The sequence below is a fragment of the Dipteris shenzhenensis genome, chromosome 6 (genome assembly GCF_047967505.1).
Source record: "Dipteris shenzhenensis isolate YYH24624 ecotype China chromosome 6, Dip_SZ_1.0, whole genome shotgun sequence".
NCBI classification, from domain to species: Eukaryota; Viridiplantae; Streptophyta; class Polypodiopsida; order Gleicheniales; family Dipteridaceae; genus Dipteris; species Dipteris shenzhenensis.
The window spans coordinates 28,313,616-28,338,028 of NC_141601.1; the positions used below are offsets into that span (position 1 = coordinate 28,313,616).

The 24,413-nt window shown below is 46.5% G+C and overlaps 1 protein-coding gene across 1 annotated transcript; it reads left to right on the forward strand.

Annotated features, from left to right (window-relative positions):
• Nucleotides 1–1,897: 1,897 nt before the first annotated feature.
• Nucleotides 1,898–24,145, forward strand: HCF109 (high chlorophyll fluorescent 109). The gene is made up of 6 exons (XM_087375591.1): nucleotides 1,898–2,219; nucleotides 6,702–6,922; nucleotides 22,422–22,625; nucleotides 22,851–23,066; nucleotides 23,182–23,368; nucleotides 23,644–24,145. Exons 1-6 carry the CDS (start codon nucleotides 1,979–1,981, stop codon nucleotides 23,940–23,942), a joined length of 1,368 nt encoding a protein of 455 aa, XP_087231717.1. The 5' UTR covers nucleotides 1,898–1,978; the 3' UTR covers nucleotides 23,943–24,145.
• The last annotated feature ends 268 nt before the right edge of the window (nucleotides 24,146–24,413 follow it).

The following is a 24,413-nucleotide window of genomic DNA, read 5'->3' on the forward strand; positions in this document are numbered from 1 at the left end:
AAGCTGCTCGGATGATGTATTGAAAAGGCATTTGATCTTGGTTACAGCTGTGGGATGAAAGACATGTATGTTGATAGTAGCTGAATACCGTGTGGGATCAATACTATTTGTCTTTGAGGGAGAGGGCTCTCTTGGGTACAGTGTTGGAAAACATACCAAAAGGATGGCCGATGAATAGTGTTCCATCATTGTCATGGTAGGTCAATCAAGGGGCAATAGGCTCCACTGGCTTGAGGAAGATGACACAGCTGTGGGATGAGAGACATGTATGTTAACAGTAGTTGAATGCTGTGTGGGATCAGTACTATTTGTCTTTGAGGGAGAGGGCTCTCTTGGATACACTGTTGGAAAACATACCAAAAGGATGGCTGATGAATACTGTTCCGTCATTGTCATGGCAAGTCAATCAAGGGGCAGTAGGCTCCACTGGCTTGAGGAAGATGACAGCGAGAGCTGTCTATGGGCACCTTATGGCTCATATACCTCTGTTTGATCTCCTTAACGAGAAATGGAATTTGCATAGATCCCCGCAATGGTGGAAGGATAGGCTTATAGATATTCGGAAGCATCGGGCTCATTGCCTTTTACTGTGGAAAATCTTGCATAAGTGGTTACCTCTTCGGGGTAGGATGAAATGGTCCCAAGGCAACCCCCTCTACCTGGTGTGTGGCAGAGGGGTGGAAGATGTGATGCATTTGGGTGTGCCTATTGTTGAGATGGTTGTGGTTTAGGATTGGAGCGGCAATTCACACAGTTGGGTTGATGAGTCAATTCTCTTTGACTACAAACTAGAAGCTTGTTATTATGGGGGATATCGAAGGGTTGCCTACCACATTTGTGGCTTCGGTGGTAGCATATCAGGGCTGCCCAGAATGCTTGCTATATGGAGTGTTAGAAACTCCTTTACGTGTTCACAAAGGGGCAGGGGTGGATTACGGCAGGATGTTGCAGTTGCAGTCTTGAAGGAGATGCTGCTAGAAATGGGAGGTATCATTGGAAAAGAGGAGATCTTATATATGAGGGACTTGAGTGCTACGAGGTTTATTGGCCAAGTTGTTTTTAGTTTATCTCGTAGGCCATGGGCAGGTAGCCCCTTATTACTGGCCACACTTTTGTTTTTTGGGTTGACCACCCATATCAATAAATTCAGCTTGTTTAACCATTCCCCAAAAAAACCATGGAAGGGCCTTTGGACCAAAACCATCCATCTCCTCGTAGTCTCTTATTAGGGCCAAAACATGTCTTGCCTGACCACATAACCTAGCAAACCTTGAGGTATGCTCTTTGTCCTTGTGTGTTTTGGGAGTTTACACTCACAAAACATGGCTGCTAGCTAATATAGGTCATACATCTCTTTCAGGGGAGGGGCATTCGCGATTGGAATGGTGGAGTAGGGTGGGTTATTCCCTAGAAACTTTGAGTGGAAAGGGCCAAGGTCGCGGCTCAGATATAATCTAAGCAGTACTTAACACTATCAAACACAGTGCCTTTACAAGCGGAGTTGAGCCGCCCAATGTAAATGCTTAGGTTATAACACCCATTAAAGTAACGCAAACTCGGACTACTTTGAGAATTAACAAGGTGGACATTGTCCAAATGGCCTGCTCGTGGATGGGGCTGTTGTTTTGCAATGCACGACCTTACTTGAACACCATGTGCACATGTGCCAATGCCAACACTACCGCTCCCTTGAAGGAACCAGGAGATGTGGCAAACAACCAATGAGCTCACCACAAAATCAAGATGCCAAATAAATGTGGCAAACAGCCAATGAGCTCACCACAAAATCAAGACGCCAAATAATTACAAAGGGAAAATCATTTTTCGTTTTCAAGATTAAAACTCGTTACTAAGACCTAGGCAAAAATTTCAGACTTTTGGTCGGAAAAGACTTTTTGGTCGGAAAGTGCTCGGGTGGGAGGAGTCCATTCCGCAGTCCATTCTCGTCCCTATACTATACGTAGATTCTCACCAGCCCATGAGAGTGGATCCGACTATGGCTTCTGCTCTCTGTTCAAGCTTTCTACTCTCTGCGTCCCCGCCTCAGCTCACAGGTCTCCCACCCTTCCACTCCTCTTGTAAAGCTACCCATCTTGCCGCTTGCTCACCTAGCCTCAGATTGTGCCCAAGCTCCGATCCTCCCGTCTTGCGCTCCCCGACTCGCAAGTTCTGGGTCTGTCGAAGCTTGACCACCGATGACGCGAGCAGCACGGACCAAGGTTCGTTTTTTTTGCTCGTTCGTAACACTTCATTCAGTGAGCTCAATTGTGGCTGTTTTTTTTGCTCATGATCGATTATGCTGAATTGTGGCTCTTGTAGCCGTGCATTATCGAATGGAACTTCAAAAGTTGATATTGGACCCGGAAATTTAAATTACACCTGTAGGATGCTAACCACCTACAGTTGCTTGGCAGTTCGCATTGGTTACACTTGTGTCTCTCATAGTTCGGAATCTGTTGCGCGTCTACCAGGGCTCTGACAACTCATATTCAGCACCCTTTGTAGTGAAGTTAATGTGTCTATTGGACTATCGATTTAATCATGAATCTCTAGGGGAATACTCAATACTTACATGACGATTCTCTGATGGCAAAAGTGCTCACACAGCTGTACTGAAAAGACAGCTAAGGGTTCAGTTAGTGAATGGGAAGGGGAGTGCCCCAGCAAAAGAAATTGTGTTTCAGTTTTGAGGACTTATGCTCTTCAAAATAAAAAATTCTTGAAAGTTTACGGTTAAATTGAGCTTGTTGGTTTTGTTATCTTTATCAAGGCTGCCAAGGACATATCCTATTTTCGAGGAAAGAAAATCGTGCAGTGGTTGTATGAATGTAGAGATTGGACACATGGCAGCATCAATACATACAAAGCAAGTGGAATGAAAATGCTTTTTTGAAACAAGAGGGCGAATGCTGGAAATACTCATGTGAATAATTTTATTATACGTACAAAGTTGATATGTGATGCTGATGTCATCATTGGAGACCTCTTAGGTTCTTTTTGACGCTTGATCTTGTGAAACCACAATAGTTTAATGCCGAGACGAAGAGTTTATGCTACTGAAACTCATTTTTTGGGTGCTATTTTGGGCTGTAGTTCAGTTGTCTTGGCTAGTCTGAATGAATATGGAAATGGTTATTGCAGTAACGGTAGCTATTCATGGCATGATCCTTGGGAATGAGGGTTGGGGTTTAATATAGCACTGAGAGTGGTTTATAGATATGAGCAAGAAGCTGCAAGACCTTGCCTAAAAACTTTTGGCTTGCAATTCCACGACATGATGCCTTGGGCAGGACCATGCAGCCAGGGACTCATGCCCCCATTTCACATCATGTGAGTGCCCATAGTTACCTCAGCCCATGCACTAGATGGAGGCACCACGTTTCAGAGTAAAGTGGCAAAGTTTGCAAACTAGACTTTGAAGTCATGCTATTGCATACTTACGGTCATATTGTTCTCTTTCTGAGGAGGTTAGAGATGAGATACCATTTCATCATGATGTGAGACTTAAGAGGGGTGATGTATGTAGTGTTGGATTCGGCCAATCTAGGAATAATGCTGCCATAGATGTCAAGGATAAAGCTCATTGTGCATACGTTTTAAGGTGGACACTTGGACACCTACTGAGCTTGATGAGTGGATCACAAAGCTGGAAGATTATTTATTTTTTTGCCAAGCATAATAAGGAGCGAATCATCTTTGTTGGTATTCATTCATAGATTATGCCCACACTTGGTGGCACTACATGTGGGATTGTGCAAACAGACCCACCACCCAAACAGACCCACCACATGGGATGAGTTTATGGGCTTGATGGCTACACTTTTGTTTCTGCGCTGTCTTGGAGCAATACTTGGCCAATGTCTATGCGTTATCCAAGACTGGCACAGTCTGAAAGTATATACAACAATTTTGGAGACTTTCCCTCTTTGTGCATGACATGATGTTCTGATTCATTCAAGGATTGCACCCGTGCCACGATGTGAGGGCACATGAACCTCCAATCATCAAATGAGCTGCCTAGCATGCTGAGATTTTTGAGCTAAAGTAGCACAAATGAAGAAATTGGAGGCAGCACATATGGGAACATAGTGGAGGTTGATAAGAAGCCCAACTGGCATGACAAGAAGTTTGCAGCAACTCTATTTCCTAGGTGTCTGAAATTCCTCAGAAATTGTGTCCAATGGTTGGATTCTAGCAAAGGACAGAAGGGGAATGGTGGGACAAGTGGGGTTGGGAGTTGGGGCACAGACGGGGCTTAGGGTATAGAGAGGGGAAAACTATTGGGAGGGAGCCTCATGGCTTGCAACACCCTTTTCTCCTCTAGTACCCCCAAGCCCCTCCCCTTGACAATAAAGGTGCATTCCCTTGCCCCATCCTTCCCCACCCTGTAGTACCCTCTTAGAAGAAAAGCATCTCAAACTAGACTTTTGAAACCTTCTTTCTGTAGCCCAAATTGCCTCATAAGGCATAAAATGCAAGGTGCACTTAACACCCACACATGGAGAAAACAATGCCCACTTCCTTTTGTAGCGTGTAGAATTGGCATTCAACGTCTATGATACCATTGTTGTAGTGCATGACAGGCATATTATATTCTTTGTGCCTTTGAATTTGTATGATTGGATATGTTCTAGTCTTAAAAAGGTATACATGTGTGTGTGTGTGTGCGCGCAAATGCATGCATGCGTGCGTGTGTGTGTGTGTGCGCGAATGCATGCATGCATGCGTGTATGTGTGTGTGTGTGTGTGTGTGTGTGTGTGTGTGTGTGTATACCATATACATACATACATACACACTAAAGTGCACATAGAATCTGAAACCCACAAATCATAAATGAACAGATAGATAGAACAACACAGGTACTTTAAAAAATACTCAGTTTGTAGCACAAGGGTGGCAGAAATTGTTTGAAATGAATCCCTACAGAGGGTATCCCGCAATCAAGACTTATAGAGTGTCCCAGGATTGCACGCAGAAGTCAGAATCCAATACTTCTTTACTTATGTGTACTTCACAACCTGAATGTACGCAAGCCAGTAAATAGACTGTGAATCACAAGAGAGAGAAAATCCACAAAAGGTATATTTCGTCCAACAACAGGACACAATACACATGAGAGGTTCAGAGTCCGACCAAACTGTGGCCCTATGACCTTACCAAAAGTTCTCCTATTATCTCCTTTGCACCTCTAGATCCCTAAGCCCACGTGCTCCTCTCTGAGCTTATGTAGACTCTCTGTCCGTGATCTTTCCACCTTACTGCCCGGGTAGTCAGCCTAGGTGGGCAGCCCTTCCAAGCTTAGTTTGCAGCTCCCCGGCACTCTTTTCTCCTCCTGGATGTAGGCCCAAAAGAGGCTGATCTGTTGCTCCTGTCTGCCTATTGATTGCTGCTCCAGATGATGCCAAGTGAGGCCCAAATGGCCCCTTTATATGGGGGAAATCCCTCTCCAACAAAACTGACTAGCCAGCTCGACTGGAACCTACCAGCGGATTGGGAGCCGATCTGGTTGGCTGGCTTGGACCAGCCCAACCAGGCTCCTTATCAGCCAACCCTTCAGCCCTGTGTTCCAGCCCTTGTCTTTGCCCGGGATGATCTCCAAGCAGGCTCCTACCTGCTCCAACACCCCTGCTATCTGCTAGGCATAGTTCCAGCTCCTTGAGGCCTGCTGGATCCATGCCATAGATCTGTACAGCCACTGCAGGCAGTCCATACCTGTGCTGACGTCATCTGCCACCTGATCCACCTGATTGCAGCCTTTCATTGTTGGATTACCTGTGCAGGTTTCCCCTATCCCATTGTGGACAGACACGTGGCATTTCTCTGCCAGTTCCGCCCTCAAGGACAGCCTCCATCTACAAGCTAGGCGATCAGTATTTGAGGCATGGAGGAAGCATGTCTTCTAGGGTGATGGAGTTGTTGGCCTATGAGTAGTATCTTGGTGGTAGGGGCACGTGGTATGGCAAGCGGGCTGTGGACTAGCTTCCACGGTGGTCCATACCTTAGGCTCTGAGGTACTTCTGAAATAATGGACCTATGTCCCTAGCTCAACCCTTATGGGTTGATTTCCTTTATGTAACTTGCATCCATCATTGGTTTGATTAGTCAAAGGATTCTAATTCAAGGCGATTAATCACCTTGGGGGTATGACCTAAAAGTGGTACAGTGTACAAGGAGAAAAAGGGTTTTGTGAGCAGTCGAGCAAGCACAGAGATACAGTTGAGGGCTAGAGAGTGTATTCGTTCTGTGGAGTTAAACTTGAAAGAAAACTTCTCTAGGGAGGGTTGCTTTTATGGAGTGGTGTATGTCCTTTACATGCAACAAGTTCCTCTACGGGCTCATCAAAACATGGCATCTTTTCTTGGATCTGAGGATTGAAGCTTCGTTTTTTCATGTTTGGGATTTTTTGTTTTTATTAGAGCACATGTTTCATTATTACATCAATACAAAGAGACATGAACCATCCAGCGCTGTCCATGAGGTCCTGCCCATGTTAGTAATTTGGCCTTCATTTTGCAAAACAATATCTAAGTGACCCTTTATGCATGCCAATTCATAAGCTTGCTGGTTAGTTGTCTTTTCAAAAGATTAAATGGATTTGATGTGTGTTTTATCGGTAGTCCAAGTTAAATCCGATCTTGATTGTTATGATTGAGTTCAGAAATTTGTTTGAATATGATAATGTCTGTTGTTCTTTGGACAGAGTTTTATTCTGTGAGAAGAGATGTAGAAAATGTAGCAGAGCAGGTACGCGAGGTATTAGATTCAATTGAGCTAGCTCAAGAAGAAGCATACATGGCAGACCTTGAGAATCAAGCTGCTGAAAGTTCATTGTGGGATGACCCTTCAAAGGCACAGAAAATACTATCCGATCTAACAAATGTTAAGGACAAAATCAGCAAGCTCAAGGATTTTCAAGCCAAGGTTGTAAGTTGTTTCTTATTGTGCTGTCTCTCTCACAATTTTAATGTTATTTCAAGTAGGAACCTTATGATAAAGACTCAAAATGCATATGGATGAGCTATATTTTTAAAGTGAATCTCCTATTTATACATTCAAGTCAATCGATTTAGTCTTAGGTCAAATACTGCATGATGTCGAGTTCTCCATTGTGTCTCTGTTGATCTTTCTTTTCTTGTAATACATATCTCTCTCTCAGATTGGCAGAGTTCTCCCCCTAGACGGCATATACAGGTTCCATCACTTAGATTGTCAGATGACTGGTTGGCCCTCGAATGGGGATCTTCCTCCCCGTCCTTTGGTGTTCTGGTTTTGGTTCTCACACGGATAGTCATTTGTGTGCTCTCCCGCAGAGGCAGCGTGGTGAATTTCTCTCTATTGATCTCAAACGTCAGACTTTTGGTGTGGCTGTCCGTTTTAGTGGGCCCACCCTTTACCTTCTATAGTATCTGGTTTTTCTTCAGTTTCACAGACCCTTTGGTCTTTCAAAGATGTTACTAAACTTTCTCTCTCTCTCTCTCTCCTCCAGCTTCACACATCTCGGACTTGGGGGGAGGACCAGGAACTCCCCACCAAGACCCACACTTCCTGAGAGTATCAAAGGAGGGATTCATTATCAGACCCCAATATCTCGAGGATAGAGGAGTATCTCATGCACTAAGGATTGCCATTGGTCAGATGCGGGTTTCATACCATCAGCTGAGGATTGAGGCAGGGAGAGCAGCGGGTATACCTAGAGCAGCGGATCTGCACGCTATGTACGCTGGGGGCAGTTGAGACAGAGGAGCATTTTCTTTGTGTTTGCCCAGCCTACTACGAGATTTGAGGACGCTACCACTGTCTCTACCTAGAGGGGAATGGCTTCGGTCCTTTGTCACGACTGATCCATTTCCATGACCAGGTCTGTATCGGACTCTATCTGATGGAGATGCGGCGACACAGGGAGGCGCTTCTACAACAGATCAAAGAGCAGCAGGGGTTGGTCAGACCACTACAGGACAGAGGGTGACCGGGCACAGCGACACGTCACAGACTTCTATACATTTGAGTCAGCCCTCGGACACAGTGGAGTGGAGGTAGAGGAGCTAGCCGATATGAGGGCAGTCTGGATGAGCAGCTAACATGGTATCGTCGAGAGAGGGGCGTAGAGGCCACATGTGCGACAGAGAGCCCCCAGAGTACACTCTATTGAGGTCCGACCTATCACAGCTTTCCTCAGAGGAGACCGACAGAGACAAGGGATCACTCTAGACAGAGCCGAGAGAGTCCAGAGAGCGAGGAGACCGTGTCTCCCACTGCAGCGTGAGATAGCTCGACAGACGTAGATACGATATATTTTCGCAGCCCACCAGAGAGCCATCATTGTACTAGGCTTCGGCTTCGTCCCAGCGCCTAGATAGATTGATTAATATGATATGATTATGATTATGATTCTGTTAGCATAGATTAGTACTCAACAAGGGTCCTAGCGTACCCTTTGCTTCAGCCCACTGAGGCTTGTATGAGTTCACTTTTCTGTGCACTTTGTCCCATAGGCCCGCGAAGTCTCCCATGGATGTTAATCTCTCTCTCTCTCTCTCTCTCTCTCTCTCTCTCTCTCTCTCTCTCCATGACGGTCGCTTCCGCCTACCTTGGCTAGCCCTATCCTCCTCTATGGCCTTATCTGCTGATGGGGACTAGCGATGTTGGTATAGACGCCTTTCCAGTTGGTTCACCCGACTGGGCCTCGACATGGACCGGTTGTCTCCTTTTCAGTATAGCCTCGACGCTCCACCATCCCCTTTCTCCCCCACTGACCAGGAGATCAACCAGATCATCCGAGAGGACCTGCTTCAGCTTCACACCTGGAGGACTTGGTTTCTTCATCCCGAGCTCGATTGCTATCGCCGACACTGCCTCCAAATCTCACAGGAGGGTTTCATCACGCCCCCGGGCTATACACAGATTCATCTACTGCTTGCGCTTCGGATTTCACTCGGCCAGTTTAGGGTTTCGTCACACCGATTACGGATTGAGAGTGGACGCACAGAGGGTATCCCACGAGAGGGCTGCATCTGCCCACTTTGCGACCTGCAGGAGATCGAGTCGGAGGAGCACTTTGCTTTCAGATGCCCTATCTATTATGCCATCCGAGGCCGGTACCACTGCCTATTCCGCGACGGATTCGGCCCCCTCACACGCATGCTGCAGTTCCCGGACCAGCGGTGCCTAGCTGCTTTCTTACATGAGATTACCCGCCACCGAGATGCATCTCTCCGGGCACGACAGCATGTGCAGCCCACATAGCGTGAGGACACTCAGCGACCCATCACTGATTTCTTCCAGTCACAGGATACCTCTCCTCAGTCTAGCCGATGACGCGGACATGAGCGAGAGTCAGAGCCACGACAGCTACGCCAACGGACAGACTCACACATCCGGGTCCATGACATCCCTTCTATGCTCCTCAGCACGCCCTACCGGGGTCACCATCGCTCTCGTTCTTCAACATAGGGCCTCCCGCCGCCCCCGACGATCGAGCTCGACTAGGCAGCGTGACGTCAGCGGCCAATCATCCATCGCAGGGTTTTTTCGACCTCCCATTTGACGGGTCCTCTATGATTGGCCTCTAACGATCACCACATGCATATATATATATATTTGTATCTCCCCCCTTCTGCTCCATTTTTTTGTGTCATTTTTTGTATCATCTGGAGATAGATACACATTTTTTGCACGAGGACTAGACACACCGTCCTTCATAAATTTTTTGAAGAAACGGTTGGCCGGACCGTTTTGAGACCGCCACCGTTATGCTCATTGTACTAGTTATCTTTAGTCTCATAGACCTTCACGGTCTCTCAAAGACTTTAATAAAATTTCTTTCTTTCTTTCTTTCTCTCTCTCTCCATGAGCTCAGAGAGTTCTCTTTCTCTACTATCGGTATCATTATGATCATGGATTTTTCATGGGTGTTGATGCATGTTTAGAGGGTCCACGCCTCAGCTCATTGTATTAGGTCGTTTTCAAATCTCATAGACCCTTTGGTCTTCCAAAGACTTTTAATAAACTCTCTCTCTCTCTCTCTCTCAATATCTCTCATACTCATACTACCTTGACACTTCTTTGTCATGCCTCGCACATCAAGAGATCGATTAGGTCATTAGAAGATAGATAGATAGATCATATTAATGTCCGTGGGTGGTCAAAATGACCCATGGGACCAAACATAACTTGGCAGAGATGACACATGATAGAGATACATTCAGCAGACATGGGTATTCCCACCATAGCCAGATGCCTCCACAAGAGCCTTTTATGGGGAGCATTTCCTTCCCCCAAGTGATGGGGTGCCTTTTGATCCATCTCTCCTACATGTTGCGGACCACGTGGGTATTGGATGTATAGGGTCAATGCCCCACCTGTAAGCCCCCAAATGAGGAGAGCTTAGGGGTTGACACCTTAGCATGCATGAGGGTAGATGGACCGATAGGGGGAAGGGTTCAGGCTGCCATGTGGGCAGCAACATGGCTGCCACATGGGCAGCACATCATAGTCCTTCTCTGTGTTATTTTGGGGCAGCCTCAAGGGCCACCCTGGCCATCGTCAAAGGCTTGTAGAAACCCTGGAGAGAAGGATGTGCAAAGGTGTGCACAGGCCCTGGTATGGAGTCTGGACAGGTGCTTTGTCAGAAAGGGATCACTGCGCAGTCGGCTTTAATGGGCAGCTGAGGACAGGCGGTGGAAGACTGCAGGTGCAGGTCGGCGGGGCAGCAAACAGGCGGCTGGCTGTCAGCATACCACGTGGCAGGTTGGCAGCAGATTCAGCTCCTGCGGTGGCAGAAGGTACCGACCCAGTTTGCTGACAGACTGGTTGGCCAGTTCTAGGCCTATATAAAGGCCTCCCCTGGTGGCATTTGATCAGGTGCTAGTGGTGAGCATCCTCTGGACACTCCAGCCTGCAGACCAGCACCGCACCCTGCTAGAGAGCATTGTGGAGGGCGGGAATGCAACAGTGAATCTTGAGATCTACATTAGCAGTACCACATACAGGGTGTGTTCTTGCAGGGTGGGAGTCCTCATGTCTGCAGCACACCTAGTTGCATATCTACACACTGTAGGAGAGCATAAGAGGTGCAGCAGAGGGAGCTTTGTTTGCAGTGCAGTAACAGACCATATTTCTGCAGGAGTGCTCAGCCTTGAGCAGCTACTGAAGCCTATCATAGAGGCATGTGGCAGAGAGGAGGAGTTTCCTTAGCAAAACAGAGCCTTGTTTTGATACCTTACCTCAGGGATTGTTTCTAGAGGTGTCTATACATATGTTGGCAAGCTCCTGTACTTGAGATTTACCTATATATCCTTTTGGCTATACATCTGAGTTCTATTCAGATCTGAGTAGCCCTCTTTACATTAAGTAAAAATACATGTATTTCAGTTTTGTACTGCATTAAGTATCTTGTGATCTCGGGGTGAATCTCCTGTTGCGGAGTAGTGTTTGCCGTAACTAGCTCGACTTTTCTAACAATGGGGGTTGGCTGCAGACAAGTTTCGATGTGTGATTATAGCCACACAACACAGCGGAGATATGCGATTATGTACTCTGTGTGACATGCATGAGGTGAACACAACGGAGCACATGTTGATTTGATGCCTGAGATATTACGCTATTTGAGTCCGATACCATTGCCTCTTTTGAACTGACATTGACTACCCTGAGCAGCGATGTGCTCTGTACATGCTTTCTCTAGACTACGATCTGAGCTCATGAGGCATGTAGTTGGACATGGCCCCCGCCACCACATAATTATTTTCAAGAGATCAGCCTGAGCCCCTTGATCCCAGCTGATGACATGACAGTCAGCTGCCATGTGGCAGGTTGGCTGCAAATTTGGTTGGTGAGATTATAATTTCCCCTACCCACTTTCTGGGCTATAAAGTGGGGGTTCCACTCCCACTCTTGCTACCTCCGTTGCTACCCCCGTCACTACCTTCGTTGCTGCTCCTGTCATCGTCGCTGCCCATAGCCCATTCATTTGCTGTCGCTTGTCTATAGTCGGTGGCTTGTAGCCCTTCGTAGCCCATAGCCTGTAGCATGTAGCCCATACCCCGTACCCCGTAGCCACCACAAGCAGTAGTGCCGCCACAAAAGAAGCCAGCAGCCGCCGCCAACAGAAGCGCCGCCACAACATCAGCCAGCAGTTGCCGCCACCAGAAGCCACCGCCCACCTCAGCAAGGGACACGTAACCCCAGGGTTTGGGCTGAACCCCAAAACCTTACCCTAGGGGTTAGTTACAGCAAGGGGCACCTGAATATATGCACACCACTATGGATGGGGATGCCAAGACATCTGTGGCCTTCCCCAAGATCAAGACACTTGTCTCGAGCCCGACAAAAGCACTATATTCCTCCGTTGCAGCTCTCCCCTCGCCTCCCCCCTATGTGTTTTCAAAGACGCCTTCCCCATATGCAAAGAACTATCTATAGCAGAAGAGAATGGTAAGCATGATAGACCCACAAGAGCATATTTATTACTTACAGCAGGAAATTCCGTGAGCTCAAGCTCAAACTTGCAGCTTTAGAGAGGAAAACAGATGCATGGGAAGCACAAGGAAAACAGGAAATTATTCACGAGGTACTGCAGATACACAATACAGCAACACCCACACCACAGATGGTGACTAAAGTCCAGGACCTGGTCACAAATCAGCTCCAATCAGTAAAACAGGAAATTACAGCAACGCTGGACACCAAAGTTAACACATTGGATGTGTATGAAGAAGTACAAGAACAGGAAAAGAGGGTGGCTAATACACGACTCGTATGCATAGGGGGGCTACCAAAGGGCTGGTTTGAAGGAACTCAAAAGGAAAAACTGGAAAATATCATGGAAAGAACCCCACAACTAGAATGGGATGTTGAAGATGTAATAGGTGTCTTACAGGAGGGGGGACAAGCCAAAGTATGCTTCCAGAACAAGATGAAAAGAAGCAAGATTCTTAAGCAAACCAATAAGCTGAAAGGCACTAAAATATGGATAGCAGAGGAGCTCACCCCAACTCAGCTCAAAATGAAGGCCATTGAATTGGCTAAAGTGAAGGATGATCGAAAGGAAGGAAAATGGGCTGTTTACAGAGATGGAAAAGCACTTATAAGAGACTTCAAATCCAAACCTAAAGACTCTCAGTCTTAAACTGATGTAATGCAGGCCGATTATCGTTGGTAGTTGACACGTCCCAGCACTCCGGAAACCCCTGATCTGCAAAATAACCACACACAACATCAGAACTGAGCAGGCTGCTCACCACCCAACCGTGACATCTACGGGATGTGATCCCGAATCAGAAGATGTCCCCCCGAGCCACGAGCTGAGCTACTGGCACGAACTCCCAATCAGATCCCAACCAGCCTGGTGTCCCATACCACCAGGTGGCGCTGTGAAGCCCTGGATCTGCCACTGGGCCTTGGGCTACGCTAAAATGCAGGCGCGCGTCCGCGACACAATCCAGGATCAGACCTAGCACCTGGGAACGAGACTTGCTCCCAACTGCACACTGAGAACTGAACCCCCTGGGCCTCTTTTATAGACTCGGGCCCCGGCGCCAAAAATAGCGAAGACCTATAAATAGTTCGTACCCTTGCCACTCAACCCGAGAATCAAGCCTGCCTAGCTCTAAGCCTCCCCAGGCTAACCTGAGCTAGTTCTGTGTACCTAGTACACGTCAGATACCGATCCGTGCACATGACATACTCCCCCTCCTCTAAGAACTCACTCCTGAGTTCGCTAAGAAATCGGGAAATGTTCTTTGGAGGTTTTGTAATGTCTCCCATGTTGCATCCTCCTCAACACGATCCTTCCACTTAATCTTGTATTCTGTGATAGTACGATTTCGAATCTGTCTTTCACGGAATTCAAGAATAGATTCAGGTTCGTGAGGAATAAAAGTTAAATATGTAACTTCTATAATCTCATGAGGAGAAACAATTTGATCATCTGCACCCAATACTTCTTTCAGTCTACTGACATGAAAGACTGGATGTACTTTAACATCAGGAGGCAATTCTAGTCGATATGCAACTGGTCCAATTCTTTTAATGACCTTGAATGGGCCACAGTATCTGGGGGATAATTTCGGAACCAAACCAGTACTTAGGCTCTTGGATTCCTTAGGAATTCGCAAATATACCATCGTTCCTTCAGAGAACTCTCTAGGTGAACGATGTCTATTAGCATAAAATCTGTCCCGATCTTGGGCACTTCTAATAGACTCCTTGGCAAACTGCAACATTTCCTGCATGTCTAGCAAGAAGTTCTTAGCAGCATCATTTTGAATCCCTTTTAATCCAACCATAACTGGTGACTTAGGTTGAAACCCGTACATAAGCATAAAAGGACTATAACCTGTACTAGAATGCTTTGCACTGTTGTAAGCAAATTCAATCATGGGTAGATAATCTTCCCACGAAGACTGTCTCTTAGATACATATGCCCGAAGCATGTCTTCAACCAACTGGTTGACCTTCTCTGTACTGCCATCGGATTGTGCATGATCCGAGGAACTCATACTTAGAGTAGTTTCTAACTTCTCAAATACAAGTGTCCAAAAGTTACTTGTAAACTTTGAGTCCCTGTCACTGACTATGTCAGATGGCAAACCATACAGCTTGAACAAGTGGTCCACAAACTCGTGAGCCAGCTGAACAGCTGAAATAGTTGTTCTTGTAGGTAAGAATCTAGCCATTTTTGTCAAACGGTCGACTATGACCCAAATAGAGTCATGACCCTTGCGCGTTCGAGGCAAACCAGTAATAAAATCCATGGAAATACTTTCCCACTTATTACTTGGAATCTGTAATGGCTGTAATAAGCCCGCGCTCCTAAGGCGTTCAGCCTTAGTAACCTGACAAACTCGGCAACCTACCACATAGTTCTCTACAAATGCACGCATCTTAGGCCAATAAAAGGTATGCTTCACAAGAGACAGAGTCCTATGTATACCTGGATGTCCCGCACTAGGAGCATCATGACACTCCCAGAGAATCTTGGATTTAAGGTCCAGAACATCAGGTACACAAATCTTTTCATTCCGGAACAGCAAGCCGTTCCTAATCATCCACTGACCTCCCGCCGCCTGTATCCTAGGTGGCACAATCCCTGAGTCCTGGTCAACCATGGAGCTCCCATCCTGGACTCTCTGCCAATAAGAACTGAAATGACTATCAGTTGCGTATAGCCCTCTCAAGGATTGAAATAGGTCTGAGGATATTTCCATAAATGACAAAGCATTTACAAACTTAACCCTACTTAAGGCATCCGCCACACTATTTAACGAACCCTTACGATAACGTATTTCGAAATCAAAATCCTGCATTAACTCTGCCCATCTAGCTTTCCTTCCTCTCAATTCTGATCCATCACACACATACTTGATTGACTGGTGATCAGTCAATACAAGGAACTTTGAACCATACAAGTAGTGTCTCCAAACCTTGAGAGCATACACTACCGCATAAAGTTCCTTCTCCAGTGTGGGCCAACGATACTGGGTGTCGTCTAGCTTCTTACTCTCAAAAGCTACAGGTCTGCTCTCTTGGAATAGAGCTGCGCCAATCGCATAATCGCTCGCATCAGCCTCTAAAACATAAGGCCGGGTAGGATCGGGTAATGCAAGAACGGGTGCTTCCTTGATAGATAACTTCAAGGTTTCAAAAGCCTTGTTCATTGCATCATTCCAAGGGATCGGTTGAGTAGACCTGCGTCCACGACCTTTCAATATGTTGGTCAAGGGTACCGTGATTTGTGAATAATCACGGACTGACTTCCGAAGAAATACCGTAAATCCTAGGAAAGAACGAAGTTGTTTCACAGTCTGAGGGATAGGCCATTCTAAAACCTTCTGGATACGATCCAGATCAATGCTAATACCTTCAGAAGAAATCTTGTGTCCTAAGTAAATGATCTCCTTCATAAAGAAGTCACATTTACTCATCTTGGCATAAAGCTTATGCTGTCTTAGAACAAATAAGACAACCCGGAGGTGTCCTATATGATCCTCAAGCGTTTTACTATATACCAAGATATCATCTAAGAACACAACAACAAATTTGCCCAGATAATCTCTGAACAAATCGTTCATCATCTGCTGAAAAGTAGCAGGAGCATTGGTCAAACCAAAAGGTAATACGAGGAACTCGTAATGACCATACCTAGTCCGGGCGGTCCTATCTATGTGTTTAGCATAGATACGGATTTGGTGATAACCCGTACGCAAATCAATCTTAGTGAAATACTTCGCTCCGGCCAAACGGTCTATCAAATCATCAGAACGAGGTAAAGGATAGCGGTTCTTAATTGTAACTTTATTAAGTCGTTTATAATCTATACACATCCTCCAGGAAGAATCCTTCTTCTTTCTTAAGAGGACAGGTGCACCCCAAGGAGATTTACTTGGGCGGATATAGCCCATATTCAGGTAATCCTGAAGCTGGATAGCTAACTCATCCTCCTCTACCTGGCTCATCCTATACGGTGGTACACTGATAGGTTGAGCCCCTGGGACTAAGTCTATGCGATGATCTACTGCCCTTTCTGGAGGTAAACCTTCCGGCAGTTGATCTGGGAATACGTCCTTAAAATTATCTAACAACGTTCTCAATTCTCGGTGTTCAAACACACTTAATTCATTTTTGTTAATTACCGAAACAATAAATGAAGAGAGTGGAATCAAAACACACTGATAGACATCATAATGAGAAGTGTTCAATATATTCCGAAGCTGCATCGCAGATACAATAGGCCCCTGAGAAGGGATAATCTTATCACACTGAATACAAAATTGGGTGCCTTTGTCTTCAAAAGAAAGGGTATGCTCCGTCCATCCGATCTGGATATTGTGGGTTTTAAACCACTCTATCCCGATCAGCAAGTCTACATGCTCTAAATGCATAACATAACATGTGAGAGCTCCCGTGTAGGCTTGAATCCGGATGGGAAGCGCTTCAACCTTGCGATCCCAAAACTGCTTCCCTGCTGGAAGCTGCACCTCGTAGGTGTGGTCGCTAGGTACTGTGGACAGCCCCATCTTCTGCACAAATTTGTAATTAACAAAATTGTGAGAGCTGCCCGGATCAAAGAGAATGTGAACCCGTTGGTCCCTAACTTCTCCATAAACTCGGAAAAGATCATGGGAACCAAACAACGAAGTATTAAAGGTACAATTGCAAGAAAGGGGGCAGGTAATGACATTTACTAAAATACCTGTCATCGTAACCTGGTTGGCTCCCTTGGCTGCGGTACGCGGACCTGCCTGGAGCTTCGGTCCTAGCACCAATCTCTGGTTCTTCCGCTTAGGACACTCATTCTTCGTGTGGCCCCGCTCCTCGCAATAAAAACATCGGCCTTCTTTCTTGAGCCTGAGAGTGCGAAGGAAACGGGCCTTACCATTCTTCGCAGGAGTTAAGCTTTTCTTGGAGGCGTTGTCCGTAGACTTCGTCTCCCCAATACCAGTCGCATGCTGAAAGAACTTGCGTTTGTTCTTTCCGCTGGTCTCGGTAACTGTGGTTGTTTTAATACCGGCCATGGTATCATCATATATGCGCGCATATGTCATGGCCTCCTGCAATGTTGTGCACTTGTTATTCTTAATTTGTAACTTATAGGAGTCTGGCAAACCATCCACGAAAAAACCTAACAAGGTTACAGGATCCATTTTAGTGGCCCTGGTTTGCAGATCCCTAAATCTCTGAAGATAGACTTCAAAAGTTAAGTTCAATTTTGACATATCGAGGGCTTTGAGCTTGCCGACGATATCATAATCATCTTCCTTCTTCAGGAACTCTTTCCTGAAGATACCCTCAAATTCTGTCCAAGTGTCAGGCTTAGGCTGAAGTTCTTTCCACCAAAGCAAGGCTTTACCTGACATAAACCCTGCTGCTAGCTGAATCTTTTTCTCGTCTGGATAGGGGTGAAATTGGAAGTGAACTTGCCACTTGTGCAACCAAGTGTCAACCACCTCCTTTGTTCTTGATTTCTGGTCACCTGGAAAGGGATCCGGAGTGATATTCGGGCCTAGCACGGAGGCCATGGCATCCACATGCGTGAGTGCCTGAACCGTGCTAGCCAGAAGAGTCAAGGTAGCTTGTATCCCTTGGAGTTGCTGTGTCAACCCCGATTGATTAGCGTTGACCTGCTCAAATTTACCATCTAGAGCAGTCGTGAACTCACTGAAGGCTTTCTTAGTGATCAGGTCGTCATAGAGACCCTGATCATCCTCCCCCACTGGAGTGTAATCTAATTCCTGCTCTCCCATAGTGAACTCGGGATTCGGAGCATCAGACATGGCTGAATACTAACTCGATTACAGGCTGAGAGAAATAAATAACTGAAACGGAGCACGGAGGGAGATGGAGTAGAAGAAAACCGTCCCAGATAAATCTGACAGAAAGGATGCTGAAATCTGGAAGACCACGAACCCTGGTGCCTCCCCGAATCTGCAACCGGATGCGCAGTCAATGGTGGAGGCTGTACGGACTGCTGACGTGGCATGTACGGCTGCTGACGCAGTCCGTACGGTGGCTGTAGGTGCAGGCGCAGCTGCTGTACGGAGCAGCAGCAGGTACCGAAGGTGACAGTACAGTCCGTACAGGCTGTACGGCTGTAGCTGCAGCTGTACGGGCTGGTACGGGAGCCTTGGGAGCAGCGCTGGGCTGACGCAGGCAGGGGCTGCAGCAGAGGAGCTGGTCGAAGCTGAAGGGCGAGGCGGGCTGGCTCAGATCTCAAGGTAAGATCTCGAAACTGGGGCTGCCTGTGGGTTGCCTAGCTCCCAGCCCCCACCTATATAGGGTGCAGGGCGGCCTAATTTGGAAGCTAGGCTTCCAAAGAAGGCTGAGCCCCTCCAGCTTTGGAGGGGTGCTTTTACGAAAAAAGCACCTGAGCCCCTCCAACTTTGGAGGGGTGCTTTTTCGCAAAAAAGCACCTTCCCCCTGCCCTTCTTCCTGCGCAGGCTGCACGCAGCCCTAGGCAGGCTGTTCGCAGCCTGTTGCGCAGGCTGTGGTCAGCCTGTTGCGCAGGCTGTGGTCAGCCTGTTGCGCAGGCTGTCCTGCCCCTACAGCCTCGCCTCTTCTACTCCCCGCATACTCTACTCCTAGGCTGTCAATTTCCTGCCCTACGCTCCTTCCTTTCTGCTCTCCTTCTCCTCCCTCAGACTTCTCTCTGTAGCCTTCAGATTTTTCGATTCAATTTCACTCCTCTTCTTCCTCCTTTTCCAGATATTTCCTCACCCCTTCTACCCCAGGTAGACAGCAAATACGCAGCAGGAAATCTCGAATTTTAGGGCATACCTGGAAGAGAAATCCGTCAAATTTCTCGCATCAGAAGTTCCTACCTCAGGAGTTGGCTCTGATACCAACTGACACGTCCCAGCACTCCTGAAACCCCTGACCTGCAAAATAACCACACACAACATCAGAACTGAGCAGGCTGCTCACCACCCAACCGTGACATCTACGGGATGTGATCCCGAATCAGAAGATGTCCCCCCGAGCCACGAGCTGAGCTACTGGCACGAACTCCCAATCAGATCCCAACCAGCCTGGTGTCCCATACCACCAGGTGGCGCTGTGAAGCCCTGGATCTGCCACTGGGCCTTGGGCTACGCTAAAATGCAGGCGCGCGTCCGCGACACAATCCAGGATCAGACCTAGCACCTGGGAACGAGACTTGCTCCCAACTGCACACTGAGAACTGAACCCCCTGGGCCTCTTTTATAGACTCGGGCCCCGGCGCCAAAAATAGCGAAGACCTATAAATAGTTCGTACCCTTGCCACTCAACCCGAGAATCAAGCCTGCCTAGCTCTAAGCCTCCCCAGGCTAACCTGAGCTAGTTCTGTGTACCTAGTACACGTCAGATACCGATCCGTGCACATGACAGTAGTAGACTGTAGTTAACCTATAATAATTTTGTGAGTGCTATATACACTCCAAAGAGACTCTCAGTCTATAACTGATGTTTTGGTGTTCACCTTTTTGGTGTGTGTTTGTCCCATCGGCCCTATATCTTCTTCTTTCTTCTTCTCCATCACCTCTGTTTATTTTCAGCTTGTTTGGGCTGTTTTTATACAGATCTACTCTCTCTCTCTCTCTTCTTGATATCAGATTCAAGTGGGTTCAACTGAGAGAGATGACTTGAAGGCAGTCCATGCCTCTCCATGCCTGAAGGAAGCGGATCTGCACTAGACAGGACAGCAGGGCCCTTCAGATCTGTCAGCAGCTCAATGGAAGAAGCTGCAGCAAACAAGGGCAGCAAGCCCTAGATCCAGTCAGCCATTTCAGCAGATAAGGTATTTTCAGTTTGCTGTGTTTGGACAGAAAGTGTTCCAGCCTTTTATTTCCATGTTTTAGCAAGCAAAAGAACAAGAATGGAAGCAGCCAAGTAACTATTAGTTGATAGTGATTGCCAGTCCCATAGATCCTGAAGGGCCTTGTGCGGACTTTAATACAATCATATTGTATCATCTCTCTCTCTCTCTCTCTCTCTCTCTCTCATGGTCCATCCTCTGCCAAGACGACACACAACCTTGATCTGTTGCCACTTGAGCAAATCCATAGCCCTGTCCAGCCTTGGGTCTCCCTCTGCCTTTGGATGAAGTAGGCCCCCTACCCCTATTTTGTAGTTGCATGGGGCAGGGATTGCTGAGTGCTTTGATGCATGAACATGATCCTCAGAGGCACCCTTGTCCTGGAATATTGTCCAGCTCCAGGGTTCTGAGGTTTTGCGCAAACCATCCCTCTAGGATTGTGGATGGTTGCGCTTATCTTCAACATCCTCGTACTTGCCTCTTAGGTGTCAGAGGACTCTCACCCATGCCTCATTCTCTTATGGAAGCTGGCTCCATGCTCCATAGGATCTAGTGGGGCCATTGTCCTACTATGCTTGCCAGATGTGTGTACGCTGCCCTAGCATACATCCTTCTTGATGTCAAACCTCTGGATGCTAGACTAGGGGTTGGTCTTCAAACTCCTCTTGGCTTGGATGGGTCGACCGACCAAACACCGCCACATCCTATGTAAGCTCCTCATCAATGGTGACCCCTTCCCTATGAGGGGGCCTTTCCTCCGTGCGGGGAGTGTTCTTGAGAAGCCCTCGCCAAAGCAAGAGCTTCAAGGGCTATGAATCTTGGGTGAGGCCACACACTATAATCTTGCCTAACAAGGCTCTACTCCGCATCTTTGGGTCAATGATGCCAAATCCTTCCTCCACCTTCGCCGTCTACCAAGCGACCCTAGTTCTAGTGTTCTGAGTGCCATCCGATCCTGCCTACAAGAAGTTCCCCCACCTCCCCCACCCTCTCTCGTTAGAAAACTGCCTACAAGAAGTTGGGCACCAAGCCTTGAGTTGTCCCATGCATCCCATGTGAAAACACCAACAAGAGGCTATGTACCAGCGTGTGGCTTGGAGGACCTGGTTGGCTACAAGGGCCCACCTTGCCAAAAAGAGTTTGGCCGAGCTCCAATAAAGAAGCTTGCACCACATGCTTTCTAGCACAAAGGCAATTTGCTGTTTTGTTGAAATGTTGATGCCCAACTTGACAACTGAGGTACTGTGTTGTCTGGCCTAGAGAAATCTAACAAGATCTCTTGGATCTCTTCAGTCAATGCGGAGAAACTGATTGATTTATTCCAGTTGATTGTGGCCCCAGACGGCACGCAAAACATCCCAAGGGCACACCAACTCTCAGCAGTGCCCTCCACAAAAATGGTTGTATCATCTGCAATCTTAGAGTCAAATAACTTCTTCTCTGCTGTATCGAGAGGCACATCCTTGTGACGTTTGGCGTCTGAGAATGGAGAAATAGCATCTGCCATGAAGAGGAATAAGAACGGAGCTAGAGGGCAGCCCTGGTGCACTGAGCAAGAAGATAAAAGGCCTCCCCTATACGACCTTCTATAAGCATTTGATTGGAACTCCACTAGTCTGAGAAACCCATCCTCCACATGGTATCCTCCAAAAAAGCCCACGCCACCCTGTCATATGCCCATTAGTGATTATACTTGGAATGAATGTCCTCATAGAATACTGAAATGGAAAACAATGTCAAATGAATGCACAAACTTGGTACAAATACTATCGACTCCATGAAGTAGGCCTGGATTCGTAAACAGGGTATGTGACAAGCTGCAGATACACAGTTTAGGTTCACATCCCCACCCTGTATTAGGCTTATTCGATGATATGCACAGTGATAGGACAATTACAACTTTTATATTTGATGGTGGGTATAGAGTGTATGGGATTAATTTCTGCCAGTGGCATGTGTCTAACTTGCTGTACATTTCTGTCCGATACTGATGCATATGGGATAGTATTCCAACAATTTACTGTTTTCTAATTGGCTTATTTCTAGTTTTAACAACAGTGTCTAAGCACTTATATTCAACACGGACACATAGAGGTGTCATGTATTCAAGTTTATTGTGCTGTGTTGCAGGTTGATGATGCACAATTGATAGTGCAGCTACTTCAAGAGATGGATACCATCGATACAGGACTGCTTAATGAAGCTTCTGATATCATATCATCTCTAAAGAAAGGGCTTGATCAGTTTGAAATGACAAAACTTCTTTCCGGACCTTATGACAGAGAAGGTGCTTGCCTCACAATATCTGCAGGAGCAGGAGGCACGGATGCCCAGGTATCTTTTCCTTATTACCCTTTTACATAAGCCATTCATGGGCTTTTATATGTGGCTCGATTAGGGCTTACATAGCAATGGATATTCAGGAATTAGCCCTTTTCTTTAAAAAAACCGTTTGTCAAGTTTTGTCTTTACCAGATCCTGGACTCTTGTCTATACTCAGTGCATGCATGCTTTTGGAGATTGATGATTGATGATACAGTGGTTCTGTGTGCAGCACAGGACTGGGCTGAAATGCTTCTACGCATGTATCTGCGATGGGGAGATCGGCAAGGCTACAAGACACGAGTGATGGAGAAGTCTCTGGGAGAAGAGGCAGGAATTAAGTCCGTCACGGTGGAATTGGAAGGACCATTTGCATATGGTTACTTATTAGGCGAAAAGGGGACACATCGGCTCGTCAGACAGTCCCCATTTAATTCCAAGGGTTTGCGACAGGTATGATAGTGGGCTGAAGCATTTTTGAATATCAGTAGCATACTTCATGGATGAGGTTTGGTGGACTTGAAAATTAGGAACACAAAGTTGATAATTTACAACGATTGCGGAGCAGACAAGTTTTGCAGGAGTTGAGGTCATGCCTCTTCTTCAAGAAAATGCATTGAACATTGACTTACCAGACGAAGATATTGAGATAACAACTACACGAGCTGGTGGTAAAGGAGGGCAGAATGTGAACAAAGTTGAGACTGCAGTTCGTATTGTGCACATCCCAACTGGCATTGCTGTGCGTTGCACAGGTATATATCTTCTTAACTACTACGATTTGGCACATTGCTGCACAAATGAGAACATTATTTTATGCTATTTAAGTTCTTCTGTTTTCACTTCCAACTCTTTCCTCTTTCTCCATCCCTACTATGAATTAGCTGTCTGCTAGGTTAGTACAATGAAGAATGATGCCGAATGTATAAAAATTTAGGTTGGATAGGATAAACTTTTTGAAAATAGGACTGGCCTGTAAATTCGAAGCTCAATCGTGGGATACCCTGGATGTGCGGTGCTTTATATGCAGAGGAACGAAGTCAGCTGGCTAACAAGAATAGGGCCCTTGCCTGGCTAAAGGCGAAATTGCTAGCCATAGCTGAAGAACAGAGAGCTTCAGAGATCAAGCAAATTAGAGGTGATGTTGTGAAGGCAGAATGGGGGCAGCAGATTCGAAACTATGTGTTTCATCCTTATAAGCTGGTTAAGGATTTGCGGACAGATGTGGAAACTTCAGATGTTTCCTCTGTAATGGATGGAGAATTGGAACCCTTCATCAAATCTTACCTGAGATATAAACAATCGACTCCTGAAGTGGTAACAGCATGATTTGGGATTTCATTCAATTTGGCACTTCTTTTCTCAACTCATAGTTGCACTCCTGATCATTTAGACCCAAGAAGCTAGTTGCGAGGGGTAAAAGTGTAATCGTAGCACCATGGATGTGGGTATACTTGTGAATGAATTATCATGTCCCCTTTGTAATCAATATTTTCTTTTCAATTATCAACAAAGGCTTACTTTGAGATCGTTTGATTTCAACCAGTGTTCGATCCACCTTGAGCAGACTGAGTTTGTATGTGGGATGGTCATGTTTAATCTGCTTCATGCCATGCAATTTGTCATGCATGTTGCCATTTCATGTCTTATAAGGAGTCATGGTTCTTGATGATGTAAATAGGGAAAACATTATTGAACTTGCAAGGCAAGCAGCTTGAGTTTCCTATATGAGGTGGTCTTATAGCTGTACAATGGCAATATGTTTCTAGGCCAGATGATGCCAGGCTTGTTGTGTCCTGT

Bases quoted from the DNA above. Each gene is read 5' to 3' on its own strand.
- HCF109 (XM_087375591.1), top strand. From the start codon at position 1,979: ATGAGAGTGGATCCGACTATGGCTTCTGCTCTCTGTTCAAGCTTTCTA. The intron at 22,626-22,850 runs GTATCTTTTCCT...TGTGCAGCACAG, and splicing joins CAGGAGGCACGGATGCCCAG to GACTGGGCTGAAATGCTTCT. The intron at 23,369-23,643 runs GTATATATCTTC...CTTTATATGCAG, and splicing joins CATTGCTGTGCGTTGCACAG to AGGAACGAAGTCAGCTGGCT.